Source organism: Harpia harpyja, chromosome 11 (assembly GCF_026419915.1).
Source record: "Harpia harpyja isolate bHarHar1 chromosome 11, bHarHar1 primary haplotype, whole genome shotgun sequence".
Taxonomy (NCBI): domain Eukaryota; kingdom Metazoa; phylum Chordata; class Aves; order Accipitriformes; family Accipitridae; genus Harpia; species Harpia harpyja.
This window is the reverse complement of record NC_068950.1, coordinates 43,244,638-43,270,091: the sequence shown is the minus strand read 5'-3', so window position 1 is coordinate 43,270,091 and position 25,454 is coordinate 43,244,638. Positions and strand designations below refer to the sequence as shown.

Genomic DNA, 25,454 nt, shown 5'->3' with positions numbered 1-25,454 from the left:
CCAGTGCTATGGTTTCAAATTGGGCATTTGCCTCTGGAACTAATACTAAAATTACTATTTCAACCACTGACATTCCAATAAGCCTTTGGAGGAAGAATTATACTAATTTCTCCCCATTCTTTCAGTGAGTGATAGCATGTCTCAACTAGTTGTGCAAACCTGGTATATTGAGAGGACCTGTATTTTAGAACACCCTTGCCTTCACAAAATATAAGATATATGCAGTTGATGCATGTTTAATTTTGTGGCCTTTTGAGAACTATGTTGAGATTTGCAATGGAAGGCCTGGTTTAAGTACTTCCTGGTTTGGGATGGAGGGAGTAAGCCTGTGTCTGTCAGAAAGTAAGGATCTTTGCCACAGTGCCTACCCTGTCTTGTGAACAATTCCTCCTCTCAAAACGAATGGCTGCTTCTTGATTCCTAAAAAGATGATTATTTGGCACGATGGGTATCTCCACGCTCCCACTTACTTCACATCCAGAAATCTTTAGTGGCATTTAATCAGCCCTTTAAGGTATTGACCCCTGCATTCTTAAAAGACTCTAAACATTTTCCCTTTGGGATTGTATTCCTCTTCGATGAAGTTGCTTAAAGCATTGTCTTAAGTATTCCCACAGATATCCCTGGTTATGTGTTGAATTTTTTCCTTGGAGTTTAAACCAAGTTAGACAGCAATCTAACCCCACTGTTTTCCAACTTTCTTCTCATTGTGAAAAGTAAGTCTTCCAGTGAGCAGCATTCTGACTTAGTTTGTTAGGGAACTTAATGTCTTTGACACGTAATTTTATCTACTCTATTTTTCTTCAGAGAGAAAGGTATTTTCAAGGTATTCCCAGGTCAGATTTCTATGGCAGTCTCTGCTTTCATCAGTAAGAAGGAAATTTTGTGTTTGCATGTATTAACTCCTACACCAGTCTCAGGATTTGATGGTACTTCCTGGATGAAAAGGAGAGCCTATGTGTCGTCTTTTTTTTTTTTTTTTTTTTCTCCTCATTCTAAATAGGAATCTCTTCATCCTGTACAAAGAAACCTTGCAGTAAGAATAGTTGCCAATAGGTGTTCTCTCTGCCAGATCAGAGATATGGCTGTTGTTAGTGCAATCAATTGGTATAACTGTACTGGCATCTGTCATCTGGAAAGGTCAGCTCATACCATACTTCAATTAATTGTTTTATCATGATGTGGCGTCCTACATTCTCATCCAGAATGGAGCAATAAGTATTCAGATTCAAGCAAGGTAACTGCATGTTATACCTAGCCGCTGATGATTGCTGAATTAAGGCTGCCTGTATCCTGAGGGAAGAATCAGGTTAGAACAATGTATGTCCCCGTTGACTACAGTCTGAGGCACTGGGAGGAGTAAGCTTTCTGTTAGTGTTGCCACATCACAAAAGCAGTTCTGAATAAAAACTTATACTTTTTTATGTATAAATGCAGATTTTAATTTTGTGGCTGTCTGCAGAATATGAAACTATACCTCAGCCTGGCTGGATATCCACCTGCACTTTAACATTTACCTTTGCAAAAAGCTTTTAAAATTGTATATAATGATAGCAGTCAGATACAAAATTGAAAATGCTAAGGCTCTTTAGATATGTTCTCTTGAATATCCCTACAAGTTTGTAATTACCTGCTTTAATGACCTCTTTTCTTTAGTTTTAGTTGATGCCTTTTTGGTGACACAACACACGGTAATACACAAACATTTAAATCTACTTCAAGTTTTAAAATTTTCTCAGCATCTCTGCATTTACATTATATGTCTTATCTCTTAGGTGAAAGAAAAAAGGGGGCAAAATGTCTTGTATTAAAATGCCTGTATATTAGGATGTCAATGGGAAAGGTGAACATGTACTGTATTTCCATACTGATATTAAGTATGGACATAGGGGAACATTCTTTTTGCCTATAAAAAGACTGATCACATGATCATAGCTGACATTTAGATGGGTAATTATTCAGTAATGTAGTACTAGCCATCTTTTTTTTTTCCCTGTGTTCGTATAGCTACAAGATGGTGGTATATAAAACTTCCTCTTATATCACAGGTTTCAAGTTGTCCTTTTAAACCCACAATTTCTTTTCTGCTTCTGAAAAGACACTTTTATTTTAACTGCTGTAGTGTTTTAATAGATTACGCATATCACCTGTAAGTCAGGTGTTAGAGTATAATCTGTGTTCTATTTTTCTGTGACCAATATGTAGGAAAACAACAGAATGAAAATTATTACAAAATTAATGCCATTTGCTATGAAAACTTATTTTGCATTGTGCAAAGTACACAAAGTAGCATGCATCTATCTCACTGAGGAGACAGATGGAACTTATTTGTCTTGGGAACATGACTTTCTTTTGAATAACAGTATGGAGGAGTGCCTCAAAAAAGACTAAATACCTATGGAATGCTAAGATTGTTCAAAAGTAAGATTAACTTTAGGGGAAAACATGAACCAATCCAATTATAAGATAGCATGTCTTTACGATGTTGTCCTATATGTCCTGTTGGGCTACCTGATAATTCATATATTGCCTAACTACCCAAAATCTCACAACCCATTTATGACATAATTTTCTAAAATAACAGAATACTAAATCTTCACTAGATTCTCATCATTGTTGGCTAACATATTTTAAGATTTATTTTAAATCATTTTATTTTTATTCAAATCAGTCCAGGGTTCCACCATTCCGTAGTACTGGTCTAAAAGTAGTATCTGTTTGATGACTGATGACTGATTTAAGTGCAAGTTCTATGCGTACTTAGATTTAAAATGAAATCTTTTGGGTTCTTAACCTTTAGCTACTGTGGTGGAAGAGCTTAAACTTTTATAGCACCTTGTCATTCTGAGGTATTTCTAAATGCTTTACAAAATATTAAAATTAAAAGTTAATTTATAATTTATCCTTGAGTGCTCATACTTGTATGTAATAATTTAGATCTAGCAAGAAGAAATCAAAGAGTCTAATGCTTATTGTGGCCTCTCATTTTTAGTCTGATGTCAGAAAGGAGACATATTACAGTGAAACATGAAAAGCACCTCATTCCAGAGGGTCTGTTCTAGGATCAATGCATTTGTTAAGGCCACAGTAAAGACCTGTTGGTAATTTCCTCCAAATCTTTCACTTGAAGGTGAATTTCACCTTACAAAAACAGCTGTTAGATACGAAGCATTTGTAAGAATGTATATGTATCGGTTTAAGGGACAGTAGATAAGAACAAATTTAAAACACCTTGTGAACTTCTTTGGCACCAGAAAAAAAAGATCTTTCTTGGGTGTTGGATAGATGAGTATAGTCTGAATGGCAACAAGTACAGTGAACTCTAAAGCTGAATTACTGGTATGCAATTCTAAGTCAGTAATTGTCGAATGCACTAATGATCTCATTGTTTAAGGGGAAAACTTACCAGAAAAAAAACAATGAATGCATGATTATACCTCTCCCGCTTCATATGTATGCATACACCTCCACCATTTTGTCTTTAATGAGTATCAGATCCAAAAGAAATCCATTGCACAGGAAAATAGAACCGTGTCCAAAAAAAGGAGCTTTTACACTGCTGTAGAAAGTGAGGGATTGAGTATGTAACTGATACTGTTGAGGGGGGAGATTGTTAAGGTGGAAGTTATGAAAACCTCCATGTTATATGATGTCTTCAACTTCAGCCACAATTAAACAGAAAAGCATTTCTGCTATTCAGATGTGACCTCTTTATTGCTGGAACCTAGACAGATATAACATCTAAAGTATTGAAAGGTGACCACATAGATTGCGTGGAGCACAATACCATGAATAGTTATGGCCTCGCTAGTTTCAGTAGATTCACCAAAGACTATTGTACTGTGGGATCCTATCAAATGTGACAGTATATACTATTTTTTAAATATTAGTTAGGAGGGATGTAGTACTTTTTTCTGCTAGTACATCACCATCTTGATATGCTAATTGGAGGGCAAGCAGAATTGACAAGCTAATGTACTGACTAAAAACAATAGTAACTGATACACAGGGTAAGACTTTAATCTACATTGGTTCTAATGCGATTTCTGTCTGAATTGTATAGGTTGTGATAAGTTGTGTAAATAGATGTAAATACAGAAAGTCTTTTGTGGTCAGAGGTGTATTATTATACATAACGATATACATAATGAGGCCTTTGTAAGTGTCTGTTGAACAGTCTCAAGTAGATTGCAGCCAGTGAGCCAAAGATGTTATTTCAGTGCAGCACTAACTTTCTTAATCTGATCAGCATCACTGAAAACATTCCCCTGTCCAGGTGCTTTGCGGGGGGGCAGTCTGTGTTAGATGCTTATCTTGGAATCTGGTAATTTCTGAATGCCCAACCTACAGTGACAGAAAGGCAGTTCACCAGTTTACCAACACCACATGTGAGCCTAGGTTTTATTAAAAAATCCATAGGAATGGAGTTTTGTGGTAATAGCCTGTTCCTGTTTCCCAACAGAAACATGCAACTGCTCAAAATATCAGTGCACTGAAATGTAGAAATATGACTCACCATGCAGAGTAATGGCAACTGGCATATGATTTATCATGCCCCATCATATGACGAGCTAGAATATTATATTGTCAATATAGCATGTCAGAGCCTTTGGAAGTAATTTGCAGTATCTCTTTGTAGTTGTTTACAAGATAGAGTTGGGGCCCAGGCACTTTTTATTAAAGGAAAATGGAGGTTTCATTGCTCAGTCATTACAGTATTTTCATGATGATGCTCTGGGCTAATATGCTGTATTTAAGCAGTTAATAAGATAAGAAGCTTCTGAGTAGAACACAGTAGCTAGGTGTCAGAGTTACACTAACTTCCAGTTATTAACACTATAATCCCAAGGTTTCCACAAATACAAATGTAATGTGAATTGATGAGACGTCAAATTACAAAAGAGTAATTTATAGCGAACTTAGTGTGTTTCATTACAAGGGAATCTGTCCTGCTCTGTAAGTTTTGGGGGTTTTTTTCTCTTCCTAAAAGACCATTCAACAGCCAAGGTTCATACTAACACCTTTTTAATGTGCTTCAAATACTCGGTATCTTATTTTCATCTTTATTGTTTCTTTTCTTTCTTGTGAACCTCCTAGGAGATGGAGCTGAGCAGAACGATTCAGAAAGCAGATTATCCAGAAGAGGGCAGCCTCAAACAGAGGAGGATGCGTAAGTGTATTAAGCGCATTGTGGGTGTAGTGCTGTGATTTTTTACTTATGCAAGATTAATATTTCATACAGAATTAAATTAATAGTGATCATTTTTTAATACTTATAATTCCACAGGACTGGATATTCAAAGGCACTGAATGGCAGGCTTACAGTTATAGGTACAGATTAATGCAGGGTTTGCAATACAACTGTCCAGCCAGTTCTGTCTTTCACTGGTAGTGTTGGGAATATGAGACTGCCAATTACTGGAGTCATGCTCATAGTACTACACAATGAGGTATCATAAACTACTGAAAGGAAGGCATGTTTTTCATTTCCAGCCTCTTCTGAAAGTGTACATTCTTTACCTTATTTTTTGAAGCATTAACTGCCAAAGATACAGGGCCAGTAATGCAGGACACTTCTTGATTAAAAACTAGTCACAGATGGTCATGGTGAAACTTCATGTGTGCTTTGCAAAATCTTTTAAAATTCTTGTCTTTTCTGCCACAATCTTATTTTAAGCTATAAGCTTCCTGGCATTAATGGACTTAGGGCAGGCCACAGTTAGTAAAGCACTTAAATTAATGTTTCAGGTGAAGTATCTGATAAACTGCTTTCCTAAACTTGATAGATGTGAGGAAGGAGAAGTGATGAAATGTGTTAGAAGTAAGGCTGCTAGTGTCTCATGTTGTTAGTATGGCTTAATCTTTTCTGTTATGAAAAACATATTTAATTGTCTGTAACATTGCCAAATCTCAGCTGAAAAGTGAACTGAAATTTTCTGTGCCAACAGTGAGGTGTCAGGCTAAATGTGTTATGCATTTCAGCCAAAACAAACACATCCATCCCTAAGAGTGAGAGAAAGGAAATATTTGTTTCATCTATGATAGAATCTGGTGAAAAAGTGGAAAGCTGTGAATCTCTGTATGTTGGATTGTATCAGGGAAGCCTTTCATCTTTATGGGAAGTTACCCAATTAGGAAATCCTGGAAGTTACGAGGTTTTTTTAATATGAAAGTTGTATATGCTCTGTAAAACTACTTAAGAGTTTAAGTTTTCATCTAGCTAAAAATCTGAATGTTTCCTTCCTCAATGAGCATGTTCATATTTCTTGCTACTAATCCTACATAGTCCTCCATCCATTTCCATCCTTTTTACTCAAATGAAATTGCATTCACCAGAGACTTGTGATCTCTTACTAGCAAAATTTAAAAAAAAAATTCTTTATTCTCATTCTTCTTCAACACTGTCCACATTTTTGTTCTTGAAATCTTAATATACTGTTGTGTTGTCCTGCTTTTTTATTTGATGCTTCAACTTGTCCTGTGGTGGAATCTTGACATATATCTTTGACATCTATTCGAGAAAGTCTAATTCACAGCTCAGCATCAACATGGCTATACCACATCTCTTCTTCTCTCCTCTACGGCATCATATATTTTTATATCATTCTGTGTAATGTGACTGTCCTGTATTTCATTCAGGCCCGGTGCCTGTGCGTCCAATTCAAATTGTTATATAAATTCTCTCGTCTGTAGGTCAGGCACACTTTCTTTCCAAAATCTGAGGTGTGTTTCCTGTTACCCCAGTTTTGTCACTAAGAGCTCACCTCTCAGTGTAATGCAAACCTCCATTGCTCCCATAGTCCTTTGTTGGTCAGCTTCTTTGTACTTTCCTTGTGTTCCTGCTTCTGACAACAGGTCATGCTGTAAGTCCTGTTGATATTGAAGGCAGAGCGCAGCTGCTGTGCTGCAGCTTGTGTTACTGGAAGAAGTATCACCATGCTAGTGTGCAGTATTTGTGCAGGCTAGTTAACGGACATTAAAGAGTTGGGGTTTTGTACTGTAGTGGGTTTCTTTCATCATATGCTTAAGTATATGTTGATTCTGTTATCCCTCTTCTGTATTCTGTTGTATGTATTAAATATTTGTATCACAGTTGTACCTGGTGTCCCAGATGAAAATTCCCTTGGGGCTAGATATTTTATGCATACATTTCTTTTTTACTAACAAATAATATTTGTGACATTTATTCAACTAAATATTATGTTTCTTATGTTTGAAGTTGTAGCTCTTCCTTTTGATTATTGCTCTCAATGTGTTTGTTGGGTTCTTTTCTTGTAATGGATGCTTTCTCCCACCATTAGCTTGAAATTTCTTTGTTGTAGGACAGTAAGTATCTTCTAAGTGATGGAGCTTGACAGATAGTAGAATTATTTGGATGGCATGTTAGATAGTTAAAAAGAAAATCTTACAGTTATACCAGTGGAAAGCTGTAAACTGATTAATTGGGATTTTTTGTGGTTCAGTAAATCCCTTGGTCAACAAATATAGACTTGTTTCTTAGTGGCAGTAACCCTGAATTGCAGAACAATTTGAGTAATCATAGTCTTCATTGACATGTAAATGTATGCATTCAATAATTCAGTATGTTTTTTAAAAATTGCAAGATTTGCAGAAGACTAGCAGTTAGCGACATGCCAGTAAAACACATTTATAAACTAACACCTACACGGTAATATTTATGTGAACTTTCACACGCTTTATTTTTACAGGTGGAAAATATATTGTACAATACACTGGCATTAGCATTTTTCCTGCATAGCCTTCTGTTCCCATGTTGAAATACAACAGTGATAAGTTTTTCTCATACCGTTGTTCTGTTTCTAAAGTTGAGGTTTCTTGTAAGGGTGATACTCCCTTTGGTGGGAGGAAGCAGTAAATAGATTATTTCTCTGTTGTCTCCATTTGATTTGCATGTTTAAACAGTTCAAAATGAAAATAGCCTAAACATTCATTGCAGGAATTTTTTCAATACGTATTCAGTGCAAATCCTTAATCATGCATTAAAGTCTGCCATTTAGGTCTAATCTGATTGTATATTATTTTAATTTTTATTGCAAAACTCATTAAACTCTGAAAGCTGACCAACTTTACACCAGTAGTAAAATATGTTTGTGGCTTAAAAGGGGAGATAAAGCTGAACAAATAACATCATGCAATGTTGTCCCTGTTGGGCTCAGTTTTAACTTCTCATGTTCCCTATGGCTACAAGCAGTGTCATATAGTCTTAACAGTCCGTGGGTTTGGGAAGCTCGTCCTCTTGATTAAATTACTGTTCTTCAGGAACAAATGAATTAAATTCCTGTTTTTACCATTGTCTTCCTCCACGGTCATAAGAAAATCCTCTAATATTGCTGAACTTGAGTTCCTATCCTTAAAATTAGGATATAAGTATTTTTGGCAGTTTGCGTATAAATCCTAACCAAAGGCAAGTTATATTTGGTGTTATATGACACAATCAGGTTGCACAGCCCATCTGTTCACAGCTTATCTAGATCCATCCTGATTACAATGTGAAGAAACTCTGGGAAACATTGTAAACACTGATTTTCAGCAAGTGGTGATGTGGCTAATGGAAATTGTTCTATTTTAACTTTTTATGCAGGTTCATGGAATTGCAGTCCAAAGTGAAAAGTTCATTGGTTAGAATTCTGAAAATAAGAGCAAATCTGAGAAGCCTACAGGTCTGGTTTACACTGATTTATTTTTTTTAATCTACTTTTTCATTTTTATTTCAAATCTTATATAAAACTTACGTGCAATGTTTGAGTTTTAAGAGATAAGGAAGCAAATAAAATACTTGAAACCAGGCAGGTTTGACTTGGAAATCCAGAAAATGCAAATAAACCCCAGAATTTAGTAGACTTTTTTTTTTTTTAACTGGAGCAGTTGCTTTTCCAAGTACACCATTTTTAATTTGTATCACTCCTGATTTTGTACATGAATAAAAGCATATGAAGTAGTTATCAACTATTATTTATAACTTGAAGTATGAATTATTACGGCATAGATTTTTATGTCCTTGAAGATTAAATATCCCTTTGTGTTGAAGTGATTGTACTATTTAATTTACCACTAATGTATCATCATTTAATAGTCTGTTTAATACATGCTAAAATGCAAATCACTTTTCTGTTTTATTCACATTTTGTTTCCTGAATAAATTTAGCACAAGGTTTGTTGCTGTATATCAATATCTGAGAAATAATTCAGTGTACTCAAATTATTTTACTTGCATATGTGGTCTAACAATGCTTTATTTACAAAAAAGACTGATACTACTTTAAAATATTTTAATTTAAATATTTATTTAGAAAACCCTATTGAAAAATCCTTTCTATTTCTCCTGAGATTGATAGCGTATGATTTTAGGTCTACCATGAAATGCTGAGGAGTCTGTTCAATAGAATCTTAAATGCTTGTAGATTTCCATTTTACTAACATATTACAGCAAGCTTGTACATGTGCCAAGATTGCTTTTCTGGGGATCAAGTGTTAATCTGTTTAAACAGCTGAAGATTTACGAATGAAGCGTAAATAACAGGAGATTTTTAAGTAACACTTTAAAAGGCACCTGAATGCCATTTTCAAAAGTAGCGTATGTTCTTACACCCTTAAACTTTATAGTCCCTTTGACTTTCTGTGAGGTGGAGGCTCATGCATCGTTTAGACCTTATGAAAAAATTCCAAAAGTTCTTTCTTTCAGATGTTTTTAATAAGTTGTAGACGTCTAAGTAGATAGTTTGGGAATGAGATTTAACAATGTCTTTAATTATGCTTTTTTTCCAGGCTTTAGAGGGCAGTAGAGAGCTTGAAAATATTATTGGTGTCTCAGACGCGTCTTGCGTCTTGAGTGCTGAAGTGCAGAAGACCGAACTGCTAAGTAAGGAGGATTTTCAATAATATTTATCTATCTCCTTTATAACAATTTAACAATTATCAATCCAAAGGTTTCCTAGAGTCATACCTCATTCTGTTATAATGGAGTGTTATACCCCAGGACTCTGACACATGAGTTCTTTTGGTCAGGACAAATGCACCTTAAATGTCCTTGTGCATCCAACCAGGGACAGAAAAGAAAGGCAACCCCAACGGCCCACTCTTCTAACTCACAGTCACAGATGGGGAGGAAAAACTTGCAAGAGCAACACCTTTTCTTATGTAAATAGTTAGATACTTAGTGGGTAGTTAGCTAGTGATTAGGCTAAATGTTTGCACTTTGATTGCATTGCCTTTCTTCTCTTTTTGCAAGGAAGTTGTTTTGTTTGTTTGCCTGTTAGGAGGATTAGGCTGAATATAGGTTTCCAGGCTTTTAAAATTGCTATTCATGTGTCTTTAAATGATGGACATACCAGATGCTTATTGTGTTGGGATAAGGGCACTTTACAGATGGCACATCTGTAATACTTTTCCAAAGGAACCCAGAAAGCCAAAGATTTTCATTTATGTGTGTCTACTTTTAGGAAACTCTTTATCCTTACTCCAAGTCAGAGGTTCTTGGGACGTGTGAATCCTCAGCAGCAAAATGCGCATTCATACTTCTCTTCCCAACTGCCTCTGTAACTAGAAGGGGAGTATGTGATGGGGAAACATCCAAATGCAAAAAACTTGCGCTATGGATAATTGCAGAAAAAAAAACCCAACAAAAAAAATATTGGCTTTCAGGGAGAAGAAATAAAGATTTCCCTTACCAGGTCATTTCTTTAAGAGTTAAAAGTGGTGAAAGGTAGCTCTAGGCACCCAAAGGGCCCCAATCTTTATGCCTCAGAACAGTTCATTCACTCGTTTTCACAAAAGCAACACCTTTTATCTGTACCCACATGACATGTTTGTGGTACTGATGTGTGTCTAAGACTGCATTTGCCTACCACTACTTCTCCTCAAGGTTTGCACATATCACATTGCTCTTGTAGACTTTCCATACCAACTTCTGCTAATCTGGTTTCCAGCTGACCAGGGAATATGAATAATATATCCATACACATAGTCCCTGTGTCCAGTCTCTGGACAAGCATGCAAAGATGATAAAACAGTTTCTTAACCTGGAGCAAATGTGATGTTTTGCCAATATACATTATTCTACAACCTGTCTGGTTGCTCTCTTTTCGGCAGAGTGTAAAAACACTGGAACTAGCTGTAAGAAAACAAAACCTAGGGTGTCTGGGACTGCTACTTTGTTTGCAGTTGGAAACAGGTGGACAGTAAAGCCATAGGTGCTAGAGAATTTTTCTTACCAAAGAGCGCTGAGACTCTTCTAATGCATTAGGTGCATGCACCCCAGCAGTGGAATTTATGCACCATGCAATTCCAGCAACTACTGTTGTTTAAATTACCATTTCTTTCCTGACTTGTATTCCAGTGCTCATTCAGCTTTCATTTTGCATGTGTATACACTGTACTAGTTTCCACTGTAATGCATATAACCAGATGCTTTCTTATACAAAATGAAGGTTCCTGAAAATAGTCTGTGTTTACATTACTACCCTACACTGTGGATAGGGCAGTAAGACTGCCCAAATGAGATGTCAGACCTATGGTTGACGCTTTCTGTTACGTCCACTCTTTCTGTTAGCTTCTTGTTGCCTTCAAAATGGGAATCATCTTTTGCCCCCCATCTCTGAATTAGGAACAAAGCACCATGTCAGCACTAGAAGACAAAAATGGGAGCAAAATGTGGTATGAGGTTTGTAAGCACAACTTCTCAAAATTATGTTAATTTTGAAAATTTTTTGTTAAATTTTTGAGCAAAGTTACATAGGTAAGTGGTTTTTTGTCATCACTTGAAGAAAAATCCAAATGCTTTGAAAGTGAAAAAGGTGGCATGGGTTTTATTTTCTTTGAAATCTCTGGGACAACATTTATTGATTTCAGATTTATTTTTTCACTAGTGAGTCAAGCAGAAGAAGTGCAGCTGTTGAAAAGAAAACTTCCTGCCCAAGGTAAGAAACTTTTTATCACTCCTGTGTAACAGCTGTTTTGATGATTTGTTTTAGTTGATTCCTTCTTAGTTCTTTTCACTTGAAATGAGTAACCGTTGGTATGTGAAAATGATGATAATCAAATTTGTTTCTTCTGAAAACTTTTGCACTACTCAAATGTAAATTTCATCTTTTCTACTATTTTCATTGTATTGGGTATTTCTCCGTGAAACTGTGCAAGGAGAAGAAATCATTCATGATCTTGCACTTTGAGACATGGTCTAGAAATAAGTGCAGTCAGGTCCTAGAGACTTTACATACCTTTTTTGTATACCAGTTATCCTTGTTCTTCCTCATTCTCTTCCCTCCCCCCTGCATTTTCAGTGTATAAGCCAAGTAGCATACAGTCTTTGCAGCAAAACCTTTTTCACCTTAGCACACTCCAGGGGACTGTGAAATCCTAACTATTAGGTTTCTTCATAACTAGTGCTGTGAAAATATTTGAAGTCGGTGGCATTTAATATAGTGTGGCCCACATAGCCACTTTAGTGCCTTGTCTAGCTGGGAAGGTGGCAGGAGGATACACAAAAGATTTTTTTTTTTTTTTTTTTCTCTCACACCCAGTAAAATCAACAAATATTCACCACTGATATTCTGATATTTCTGTTATGTTCACACATTCTGTCTTAAAATAGAGCAAAACCAGACTCAAAATTGGTGACGGCATCTCTATTGCTCTGTCGGCCAGCTGTCCCAACCAGCAAAACTGCTTCATATCACAAGTAGCCCCTTTGATTTTGGTTGTATCTGCTCTTCCGCAGGCCTAAATTCTTTCTGCTGTGGGGAATTCTCTTAAAGGAAAGAAAATTGATCAAACTTCAGTTTCCTCAGCTCCAGCAGATTATCACAAAATGAAAAGGAGTGACATCACTTTTTAAGAAATTTGGCTCATTTGTGCAATCTGCTGTTTCTGATTTACAGCTCCCTATGTCCTTCTGTTCAAATGATCACAGCCCCTATCTGGCACTGATAACAGTGAATGCCACGGGCCATTGCAGATTTAAACAGTCATTGCTTCCCTTGTGTACTGCTTTTTAATGGTCACCAGGATATACATTTATAGTTCCATCTTTGCTCTAGAAACTAGCCCATAATGCTAAGCACATATCCAGTCTTGCTAGATGAGAATTGAGATATTTTGTGAAAGTAGGATGGAAAATAGAATTATGAGTTTAAGTTGACCAATTTTGATGACGTTTCAACATCAGTTTTGCTTTAATAAAGAAGAAATTGAATGTTGCAGTCTTGAAAACACAGTAGTAGGAGAGGCAAAGAAGTATGTGATAAAAGAAAACCATTTGGAGATGTTTTACTTTGCCTTTTAGTTTTGGATGTGGTTTTTCATAATTATTTTTAATTAGTTATGCTCAGGACTTAAAACTTATGACTGTTCTGTGGCTTGATACAGACGGAATGTCACATTATCATCACATGGTGAGGCATGAAATTTATTTACTTTACATAAACAACCTCTACTTAAAACAACTTAATACAAAACATTCCTTGCTCAATGGGCAGCATTATGTAGAACTTAGTATATCATTTTGTGTGACCAGCATAAAAAATGGCATCATTGTTTGTCCATGACTAGCATTTACAGTAAACAAAATGTTTTTGAATAGAATGTAAGCAAACAGTAATGCAACTGCCAAGAGATGAAATCTAGTCGGTATGTTGCAGTCCAAAACATGCTTTGTGTGTGTCGAGAATAAATGTGTAGGTTGTGATATGCATATTTTAAAGGAAAATTTAATAGGTTCAGAGTTCGTGAAGATAACATTCTAAACAGGAAAGCTACTTAAGCTGGCTATTACAAATTATACTAATACTTTGCTTCCCAAAAAGAAAAACACTGACATAAATCATGTCCGTGACTCCGTCTGCTGTCCAAGTAAGAAACAAGAGAGTGTTACAGAAGATCAAATACTTGCAGTGTTAAGGAAAACTATTTTCAGACTATATCTTGTAATGAAATAAAAAAATACTTTCTTTTCTGTGTTGTTGTTCATCCTGCCAAGCCCATGGACAAATATGATCACCCCTATTAAGTTTAGTTCTAAACATTCCTAACTTTCATATTGTTTTTAATACAAGTGACTGAAGTTTGCACTCTTTGCAACAGTAGTGGTGGCTTTCCACAAGACTAGATCAGGGTTAACTAGGTGGATTTTCATTTAACGCCACTTTAAATTACTAATGAAAGCAAAGCTGGAGAGATTAGGGACCAAGTAATACTGAGTTCCCACTCACCAATTCAATTTTTTGAAGACGGTGTATATATGGCGAAACATAAAATCCCATTTCAGAAACACTGCAAAATATAGATGCCTCCTTAATAAGCAGAGTTCCTTCTCAAAACAGATAAAATGGGAAGAATACAATATTCTGCAGTTTATCCCAACTCATGTCAGTTTGAGTTTGGACTTTATATTGGGTGTTTGTGTACAGGCAACTAAATAGCTTGGGTCTGGACTGCTGCTGTTGAGTGAAGGGAAATCAAGTTTACAATATATTTCTACATCATTCTCAAATAAAGTAGAATAGATTTGTTGACCTTTAGACATATTTGGGTGTCTGTGTCCCACCTACCCTTCCTCCTCCTTTGGGATCTTCTGGGGAAAAGGGGAATACATTAGACTTCAGATGTATATTTTCAGGAACATATCTGTGGATTTTTCTGACTGTAAAAAACCTAACCTAAAAAAACATTTATTTTTTTTCTCAGCCTAACTTTGTATTCACTTGTAGGGAAGAAATGTCATTATACCTTTTCTAGGCAAAGCAAGTCTTATGAACTGGCTAAGCAGAATTTTATTAAGTGAACTGAATGAATTCACAAGTAAATTTATTCAGAAACTGAGTTTCTTTCCAGAGTTTCCATTCCTTGAGAGCAAATGGAACAAATATCATGATTGTCTTTGCTTACAACAAATACTCACTGATCAGGGAAGTGATGAGGTAGATGCAGGGGTTGGACCTAGGCTATGGTTTGAGCAAGCCCTACTTTTAGGCATTTGTGATAGAGGCTTTTCTGAGGTTCAGTTCTTCCGTGTTTTTAATCTGTTTGGAAAAAGCTGCTAATGCTGACACAAACAGCAGTTCCTTAGTTCTACCAAGGTCCTTTCAGTTAAATCCTAGGCTGCTTTCCAGCAAAAGTTTTACAAGATCTCTCCAGCAGCCTTTTTGTGGTGTACATCATCTCTGAAAGCAACAAAGATGATGCTGAAGGACTTCTTTTCAAATAGATTATTATTAGATGGAGGCTTAGAGCTTGTGTTTGCAAATATGCTTGCTTCAGTTCTTAACACTAACAGCCGGGTTTGGTGTTTTGCCACACATCAGAAATGTCTGCTCTGAGTTAATGTCCCTACATAGCGTTTGGAAGAGAGGCGATGGTCATCGGTACTCTTTCACTTAAGTCCTGTGTCCAACCAGGATATGAGTTGCCCTCTTGGCCTATTCAGAAAGGCTGTGAAACCACGACAGAAGTTGAATCGAGAATTACTGTTTTCTGAAGGGCTGAAAATACGCTCTAAAGCCTGTATGCCCAAGGCTGCGTAGGCCAGAGCTGACGCTTACACAGACTAGATCTGTAATGCAGCTGCAGTATGGAGTACATACCTGCCTTTACCACAGGACAGAGAACCCTTGGGCCAAGAATCTTCTCGTGGCCAGAGGTGGCACGAAGGGGCTGCAGTCTGGCAGCACTTTGCAGGATTTCCTCTAGAAGAGCAGTCGCCGTGACTGGAACGACTTAGGCCCTTAAGGTGCAGGTGAATGGCAGAGATTAAAGAGAGAGATCGGGCAGCGGCACTGCCCACATTCCCAACTAGTAGATGATTCCTTGGAGCTGAAACCAGCCGATGGAAATGAGTGTGCCCTGCGAGTGTTACGTTCTATGTCATTCGTGAGACAATTTCAAGAAGGTGTGACTTGTTTATGTGACGCTGGAGGGACCATCTGTTCTTCCGTGTGGAAGATCTGTCTGTACTTCTGCTCATAAGGCTTTTCTACTGTTAGACACGGGGAGAAGTGAATCTCAGTTATGTTTTTAAGTTATGCCTCAGTGTGAACACATGTAAATGGGACTGCATTAAGCAAAACTGTGTCAAGACTACTTCAGTGCTGAACGTGCGAGCGTGTGTGTGCACACACGGACTTACTGCGACTCACTGGTTTTGTTTACTCCCAAGTTATTTTGAATGTCCCTATGCAGAGACCTAGAGAAATTGTTCTGCCCTCCTGCATTTACAATCAAAACTCATTGTGAGATTGCCCCAAAGTGCACCTAGAGGAGGAGTGTGTTGTATTCTAATTTGTATTGTGTGGATTAAAAGCTGCTGTTGTTGCTCAGGCTAAATTTGACTGTACGTCTTCTCTCATTCTGTGCAAGCAGGTCTATTTTTAGTCTGTAACCATGTGAAGTCCTTTACAGTCTAGAAGAGGTAACAAAAACTGCTTAGCCTGGTACCCAAAAACTGCAATGCTAGTGATTTTCCTAGGACAAGTGAGTAATCTTGTCTACTGAAAGAATGCTACTGAAAGGTAAAGGAACTGGGGGACAGGTTTCTGTTTGACCCCCAAATGCTGCGCTCTTTCCCAGCAGGTTCTGGGTCTGTTGGATTGTACCTGCACCTTAAGAGTGCATATTTTAAAATACAACCTGAGATTTGAGAAGTGTCTGGGTCTGAGGTCACCGGCATGATAAGCTTTTTGGATGGAAGGAAGGGGGCAAATTACAAACCTCTCCAATGATTTAACATTCTCTGCTATGTAGATGAAATATTAAGCTATTAACTTTTGTGGCAGATACAGAAATGCACATGAGACATATGACTATAGGCCTCAGACATATATACGTATAGAACTATCAACCTGCATTTTATATTTAGGTGTCAGCCACATTTATTCATGAATTTCACACTTGTGTTTACACTCTATTTTCCTATGTACCTTTTTACAGATGCAATAGCTATTAATTTTTAATTCCAGTGGATCTAGACTTTGGAGTATTAAGCTTAATGAAAAATTAAAAAGAATTGCAGTTCTTTCAACAGCTACATGTAGCAACTCCTACATGAGAATAAATGCTGCTTTCTCCCATGAATATAATTATTTTAAATAAAAAAGAAAAGAAACATTAGTTTGGACTCACTTAGTAGCAATTATATGTTTAAGAGGTGTAAATAACTTGCTATCCAGACATTACAAATATCCAGGTGCTCTGTATGTGCTGATGACAACAAAATTGAAAAGAAAGACTGTAATAATTCTGACTGGTTTTCTCTGCAGAAGATATTGATTATTTGTGTGTGGTGAGAGATTTGGAAAATTCAATTAAAGGAGTTGTGCAAAGGTTTCATAAATTTTCCTTGTACAGCGTGTACACAGACATTGTTGCGTATTAAATCAATGCAGCACTTCACAATATATTTTCTTTGAAACATAAAAATAAATAACATTTAAACAGTTCTGCTTACTACAGAAACAAATTTTATTTTCTGTGAAGCATTTAGTCATGTGCTATCACTGACTCATACACATTTGCCAGCTGTAACAAATTTTATAGACGTTTTCTCCAGAGACATAGCTCATATACTATGAATTTTTAAATGAGCAAATGGTGAAGAAGGGATGTCAGCAATATAAAAATTGATCAGTTAAAAGATAAAAGCATAAGTAAAGAGATTTGTATGGTAGTCTTAATAGGTTTTATTAAATAAAAATACTATAAAAAGACAGTAATGAATAGACTGAAGGTTTTAACTGTGGTTGAGGTGGAGAAAAATTATTCTGGCACATTTAGTAGAAGATTGGTTTTATATCACCTGACAGGTGAACATTTTTTTTCTCTCTGCTTTTTAGATCTGTAAATGTTTTAGAGCAGTCAAACTTGGGAAAGAATGGCAGTGAAAGTAGGAGGGGAAAAGAAACTTGGGAAGATTCCGCCCTTTTAATGCTTTTGTGGGCCGGGGACAGGAGACACCAAGGCCAAGGGCAGCAAGGCTTCTACCAACCCACCTGCGCAGGGGTGAGGTTTCTGGTGACTCTCCAGCTGCTGCCTTACCCTACGCAACCCTAAAACGTTGAGCTGATGAGAAGAGAGCAAGGGCAGCCTGGTCCTGCACCAGCTAGTGCTTGTGCTGCAGTTGGCTGCAGCCCAGATGTCTTTCTGGTCACCTCCACAGATCCCTTCCTTTCCTAGCTGCTCTGGTCGCAACAGATTTTCATACAGAGGTTTTGCTAATGTTCTCTTTGCTTTTATGTAGTTTAACTTACTTAAGGGTTCTGCATATAAAAATATCGAGAGAAAGAAGGGTTGTTAGCGCTTTGTTGGTTTTTTTTAAGAGCAACTCATGAACTTCATTAGCTTACAAACCAAAAAAAAAAAAAAAGCTTAAAGTGCTACAACAAGCATTGTAAGGTTGTGGACCATATGAGTAGCAAATCATATTGATTATTTGAATATCTAAATCTTAATGCCATCTGTATAAATATCACTATAAATAGGGCTGTTTTGTCAAAATATGCTGTCATGGTATATATTTGGAAAGAAAGCTGAGTTAATGATGTTTTATATGAATCTGGGCAGCTTACATTTTTAAGACAGCTTCTCAAGAGTGAAATACAGATCTTGGCATGGTTGCTTTGGCATGTATGGGTTCTTTAAGTACTGCATAGTCAGAATGCCGCAATCAGTGATTAAAGAGTTCATAAAGACTGAATCAGAAAGTTGCATTTCGTACAAAGAAACCAACTTGTAGTTAAATCTCTGTCTTTTTCTGTTACTTGTCATACAAGACTGGACAGTTTCCTATTTTAAGCAATAGTTAGTGGTATTTTTTTGATGATAATTTGTGTAAACAAATGGTGTTAATTAGGTATAAGGCTGAAAAAGTTGTACCTGAGGCAAAGTTGAATTGGATGCCTTTTTTATGGAGTAACCTTACGAGACCTAGCTTAAGGCAGAATTTCTGGCGTGGTTTGGGTCATCTCCAGGTAACGTCCCTGGTACCTCATGTCAGATCCACAGGCGGGTTTTCTGCGTCACATCACGTACAGGAAGCGTGTGACACCTAAGGAATGACAGCATGCCAAATGAGGAGAACCGAGGAGAATCTTCCCCACCACCACCCGTGTCTTTGGTGGCTTTGATGCCTCTCTCCGTCTAGGTTTATATGCAGCCCCTTTCCTCGCAGTAAGAGTCTTTTTAGCTATACGCCGCTGTACATATCTGTTTGTTGTTCTCAGTATGTTTAATACAAAGCGAATAATTCTGAATTCTCTCTTCACCCCTTTGTGGTGGTGGAATCAAAATGCAGTAAGAACCATCAGCAGACACTAAGGGTACCGAGACCAGAGCTGATCATCTGCTGCAGAAAGCCATTTGGCAACCTTGGCACTCAGATGCACCTGCTTCCAGACCCTTTCCCCGTATGTTCTCATTCCCCGAGTTCCTTTCTACCCCTGCACACTTTTCCTCTACTTCTTCCAGCCATCTGCTCAGCCCTTCACCCTCGCCCTGCCCTGGCTCAGGTGTGGTTGCTTCTCTTTTTGCCATCCCCTCAGAGGACTCAGGGGATGGTTGTTCCTCTCGTGCAATCCTTGATTGGATTCTGCTGAATCTGCTGATATGGTCTTTATGGATTTTTATTTATTCTTTTATTACTAATAGCAAAAAATGAAGGACCAGCTTCTAATACTCGTAACATATTCTGCTCTGCTTTGTCATCATTGGTAATGATGTAGCGTATGTGCACACACTCACCAGTAATTAAGACAGTCTCCTAAATTACTGTTAAGACACAGTAACTCTATGAAGTAAAAGGGGTTCTGTTAATCACTGCAGTAACTTAACTCATATTTGTGCAGGGATTTTCAAAAATTCTGTAATAATACTGTTGTTCTGTTTATCAAAACTAATCTTCCTTCTCCACAGAGTACGTTCAGCCTGCCAGTAGCTCCGTGTTCCTAAAGTCGCTCTTTGACTGAGGTAAGCAGCCCCTGTGTCTGCTCTGGGCCTTCCCCAGCTGCCACGTCCAGGTAGTAGAATTGTAAGGACTGAGGTACTTCATTTTAAAACATTTGCAGAGTGATCCAGTGTGGATGCCTGCAGTCAAGACTGTAATGGCTTGATGAGAAAACAGTTGTTACTCCGTGTGTGGTATTTCTGGTTAGTGGTTTAAGCAAAATGACATGTTGAATCTGTAGAAACTGTCCCACTCTAAAACACCCGATAGCATTTCTCCTCATCAGCACGGTCAGTTTCTAACTTAACTGGATGGTTTTTCAAGAATGGTAATTCAGCTGTAATACATGTAGTGAAAGCAAGAAAATCTGTGTACTTCAGGTTATACCTTCTTAAATGCTATGACCGATGCCCTGGAATTCACAGGGAGGCTGCCTACTGCAGCCCTGCTGTGCTGTTGGTGGCAGGGGTACTTCACTGCCTGCGCTCGGGCTTTGCTTCCCTGCAGAGGGGCTGCGTGCGCCCTCCTTCGCCGTGGTGTCAACGCACAGGTAGACTCCTCCGCTCGCTCCTGGCAGCCAGAACAACTCAGCCAGCCGAGGGCCTCCAAGCAGTGCTCTTTTCCAAGAGAGGACAGTGGGCTGCAGGGCAGATGGTCCGGTTGAAGCAGCAGCAGCAGCCGCCCGCTTCCAACCACCCCCTTCCCCAGCAGCAGCTCGCCCCCCTGTTCCATCTCTGCACATGCACCTCAGACAGGCTGGGCTTGCTGCTGATCAATCCACCACATCAACTTTCTTAGCACTCCCAGAGCAGAAAGCATAAACCGATATACTAACGGACACCTCAAGACGTGTTTTATGTTTTGTTAAATCCTTCCTCCTTTGGCTACCGGTCTTTGTTGCAGTGTTGTAAGGAAAAGCCCAGTTAGTGATGGACCTTGTCTATCCTTGTATATTACCTGTGCATGAGAAAACTAGTTGCTCATATGTTTCATAAAGTCTCGTGAGACAAAGAAGTCTCTAAAGATGACAATATCTGCAGATTATATCAATTCCCTGCATAATGTGAGAACGTCTCTCCTTTGGAAAGTTAAAGTATTCTAATTCTTGTAATTGAGGAACATGGAAAAGTAGATCTGCTGGTTTTACAAGGTGTATAACTGAGTTAGTGCAGGGGTGAGCTCAGACACATGCATTTTGCTTCTCAGTGAAGGTTCAATTTTATTTTCTAATCCCAAGTAGCAAAAAAAAGCTTTAAACCCCTGCTTGTGCAGAAGCTAATGTTACCCTGATACTTACTAGCAGCTTATGCCAGAGACTCTTTCTACTCCTCATTCCTTCCAAATCAGCTATGACACCAAAGGCAGAGTAATTGAGGGATGGAGAGCAGAGCTGGCATCCTGTTTAGCAGCTCTTTTTCTCCACTGAGCATAATTTCTGAGTCCTACAGAATGCAGAGTGCCTGTTCTATGGTACAATAACCAGTTTAAGTCTTACACTGGCTTATTAACTTGAAGTAAACTCATGCTGACAACTACAAGGCTTCAATGTGAAGTTAGCTCAGAGCACAGTCATGTCTCTACTATTAGTTTATGTCCATGGATAGTATTTAGTCAGTGAATAGTGGTTTTGCACCTTATGTCCAAACAAAGATGATACATTTACTTTTTCTGGTTCTCTCTGTCCCTTCCCAAGTGTGACCAACACTGTAAAGCCCTTTGCTTTCTTATTGTTTAAAAAAAATATAGTTGTGGATAGCTAAATGGTCTTTTAGCAATTATATCTCAACTTTTTCTACAGATAAAACCTACAGCATTTCCTTCAAAGATCTTAAAATGTTACTGCAGTTCAAGGGAGACTGCCTGTTGCTCTGCATTGCCTTAGGATGTACATGTGTCTGTATTTTTTTTTTATGCATTGAGTCTAGTAGTGGATGTAGGACAGACAGATAATTCTGAACAGATCACATGAATGATGATGCTGTTGTCTAATTGCTATTTATTTTAGTCATTCCTTATCTCCACACAGGCATTATGTGAAAAATGCATTCCACAGCAACCCAAAGTTCTACATCTGCTTGACTGTACTTAAAAGGAGAGAAGAAATGACTGTAAACCTATCTCCCCAGCAAATACCAGTTTGGGATTGCTCATTGCTCTAGGCAGGTGCACATCTAGATAAAATTTCTGGCATCTATTTAAACTTAACAATGTGCACAACCAGATAATCTCAATGTAAATAATACATCATGGTTGTTTTATGCAAGCGTGTGTACAAAATGCTGATTGAGGTTTGCTGCTGCATGGAAAATAAACTGTATTTTCTGTATGTTCTTACTGCAAATAGATAATTATGCTGCCTTGTTTTTTTAAAAACAAAAACCAAACCAAACCAAACCAAACCCCACCACTGTAACCCTCCCTCCAAGAACTGGGTGAGAAGAAACGATGTTAAAAGATGAACTTTGGCTGCCAGGCCTCCAGTGGGAAACAGTTGCTTCCTGCCAGGGTGGGGTGGGGGGTGTGTGCACATGCTCATGATTTAATCTACTCATCATCACCCCAAAAGCTAGCAAAACATGATTTAAATTAATGCATCTAGTTTTCCAACAGCCTGCCCAAAAATTTACAACTTTTTCTAATGATGATTGGGGTCAAAAGATAGAAGAAGTGCTATTGTACAAGGAATTATTCTGAGTGCTGAACATGTTTAAGTGGTTTACAAACAGCAATTTCCCTGTCTGTGGCTGCCACAGTTAGGAACATATTTGTCATCTACAAAGATGTTTCCTCTGAAGTCACCTAAGACACACTATCTAAAGGTATCAGCTTCAAGCCCACCATGTTGAAGCAGATGGCTCTAATAACATTTGCTTTAGGTCAACATTTCAGTTTCATTTTGCTATTTAATGATATAGGGGGAGAATTGTTATAAAACAGTTTCTTCTCTTTTTCATTATCCTCAAAACCACCTCTCCAACCTCATGAATACCCTGCATCTCAAATCACTGCACAAGGTGCAGCCTCTCTCACATTGAAAGAGCATAGTAGAATGATTTATAATTTTTTTTCAGAAAGTTCAACATAAATGCACACAATTGAATGTCCTTTCTACCACTGCAAAGTACTGCTACTCAAACAGATGAACTGATTTTTACAACTAAAATGCTGAGAACCAAAATGATAAATGTGCCCCAGTTTGTGGTTGAACATGTACGTACTCAAGCTTTGGGAGTTTTTAATTAATAAAAATGTTTTTGCACTGTGCAGTCTGACTGGAAAAAAATGTTAGTAATTGGGTGAAGGGAATTGTGCCAGTTGCTCTGTTTACTTTCTACACCATTCTCATTTAAGCTTTCTGTGCTGTACAAGATTCACCAGCTGATTGCTTTGTATGATAATGGCAGGTTAGCCTGAAGCAGCAATAGTTTATATAACCTGATTGTAACCACTGTAGCTGGAAATTAAATAATTATTGATCTGAAAAGAGTCTGTAAATGAACTGTATGCCAGTCTAAACCAAGCTGTTCTGTGTAGTCTCAGAAGAACAAAATAAAACTTTTACAGAAAATAACAGTGAAGGTGATGATTGACAACACGTTACAGCAGTAACTTACACCATGGCAATTATTAAATACCATGAAATTTGCTACTGAATCATTTTTTAGGGAAATACAAAGTGATATACTAAGATTCTGCTGCAAATACTCCCCATACATGCCTTAGCTATTTAAGCAGTTACTGTTTCTTTGACCTCTTGCTGTACTAGGCTTCTGCCTTTCAGAAACAGCTGGGTCTGTTAAGAACCATTTCCAGTTCCACACAAGGTGGATCATATGACTCTCACTTTATCACCCCTGGAGGCCATCTCAAGGACAAAGAAAAGAGATACACTCAAAACTAATGTTTTTATATGGGGGGAAGGATCGCACCGGGATCCCGTGATGAACACAAGAGACCAGGCTAACTAGAACCTGAAGTCGTTCTGCTTCCTTCCATCTTAATTTGCCATTTCACACATTATTTCATTGGAAGTAGACGTTCTTCAAGCTGCCTGAACTTTTGGCAGTCTTTCACCCAGCTGTGGTTGGAGGGAATGCTGTGGTTTTTAGCTTTCGCAGCCTCTGGAAACAAAGATTCCTATTTAGGCATCCTGATACACATCAATGCCACTCACCCTACGCTTCTGAAAAGAAAGGCCATGCTGTGGGCAGAGCTCTTGCATGCCGCAATTAGAGTTACACCCTCAGAAAAATTCTAAATACTTGTGAAAATATTTAAGTTTTGTTGCTTTATAGTGAACTGTTACAGTGTAGGTAAATTGCTGAACTGTACTCACCCCAATAACGTTACAATCACTACTTCAAGAGCACCTTTTTTATTTTGTCTTAGCTGCCATAGGTATAATGTTGGCTGCAATTACTTTTTCCACAACAAATAAAGCTGGAAAAACTGAATACATACACTCAGCTTGTAGACACTTCATTTACAGTATTCATAACTGACACAGTTGGAAGTTCCCAGAACAGCTGATTCACACACTCACAACCGATGCTGCAGAGACAGCCCCAGAATGTGCTAATGTCAATGACAGGCTGGTATGTGACAGAGCGCAGTGAGGTCAGGGGAGAAGCCTTTAAACAAGGATGGGTTTGCTTTTTTTTTTTTATATATATATATATATATATATAGTGTCAGAGCAGAATGAAGAAAAAGGATAGACTGACTCCTAATTAAACTATACTACCCTGAATTGCTTTATGATTTATTTTCTTACTACATGCTTTGTTACATATATAATTATTCAATCAATTTGTATTCTCTGAACTATTGGCATTGGAGGCTGTACTGTGCAGAAGGAGAAATTGCAGAGTTTAGTTCAGTTTACATCTGCAAATTACTATGCAATAAGGGGTGGTTTTTACTGTGGGGTTTTTTTGTTTGCTCTGGGTTTTTTTTCCTGAAGAGTCTCGTACCTGCTTTCAAACTGCACTGCAGTACCTCAGCTTTTATTTCAGCAGAACCAAGGTCTTTTGGCTTTTCAGTCCCATTAGAAACAGTTGTTGAGAGTCAGAAGACTACAACAGTGTTAAAACCAAATCATAGCTGCTGACCTACAGCCAAGGAAGAAACGTACTACAACCTGCTGCACATACAAGACCTTCCCCCTTCCAAACGTCACTTCCAAGCCTCTACCCCTCTGCCCAGCACTAACTTGGGTGCGTCTCTGGGGCTTATGCTATTCTTCAGCATTCTGAAAGTATTGGTTTTGTGGAAAATAACACATAATACAAGAAAACCAAAAGCCCGTGGGTGAACTGAAGCTGCTACAGAACCGCCATCCTGATGTGCTACAGAACTTGGGTCCATCTTGTGGCTGAGCACACGGGTCTCCAGGCAGTGACACTACAATATTAGCTGAAGAAGCAAGTGCCCTGCTTAGATGACAGCATCCGGGCAGCGCCTCACGCCCATACACAGCCTCGGGCAACCGCCTGGATGAACTGCAGTG

General features: G+C 38.0%; 1 protein-coding gene across 2 annotated transcripts in view; it reads left to right on the top strand.

The window, feature by feature from the left end:
• Positions 1–24,309, top strand: part of ITGB3BP (integrin subunit beta 3 binding protein) — a 36,272-nt gene extending 11,963 nt beyond the window's left edge. For both annotated transcript variants that reach the window (XM_052800957.1, XM_052800956.1), the window contains exons 4-9: positions 5,098–5,170; positions 8,603–8,681; positions 9,787–9,880; positions 11,886–11,936; positions 19,915–19,968; positions 21,972–24,309. In XM_052800957.1, the coding sequence (XP_052656917.1) occupies positions 5,098–5,170; positions 8,603–8,681; positions 9,787–9,880; positions 11,886–11,936; positions 19,915–19,967 (350 nt within the window). In that variant the 3' untranslated portion in view covers position 19,968; positions 21,972–24,309. The remainder of the gene's footprint in view (positions 1–5,097; positions 5,171–8,602; positions 8,682–9,786; positions 9,881–11,885; positions 11,937–19,914; positions 19,969–21,971) is intronic.
• The last annotated feature ends 1,145 nt before the right edge of the window (positions 24,310–25,454 follow it).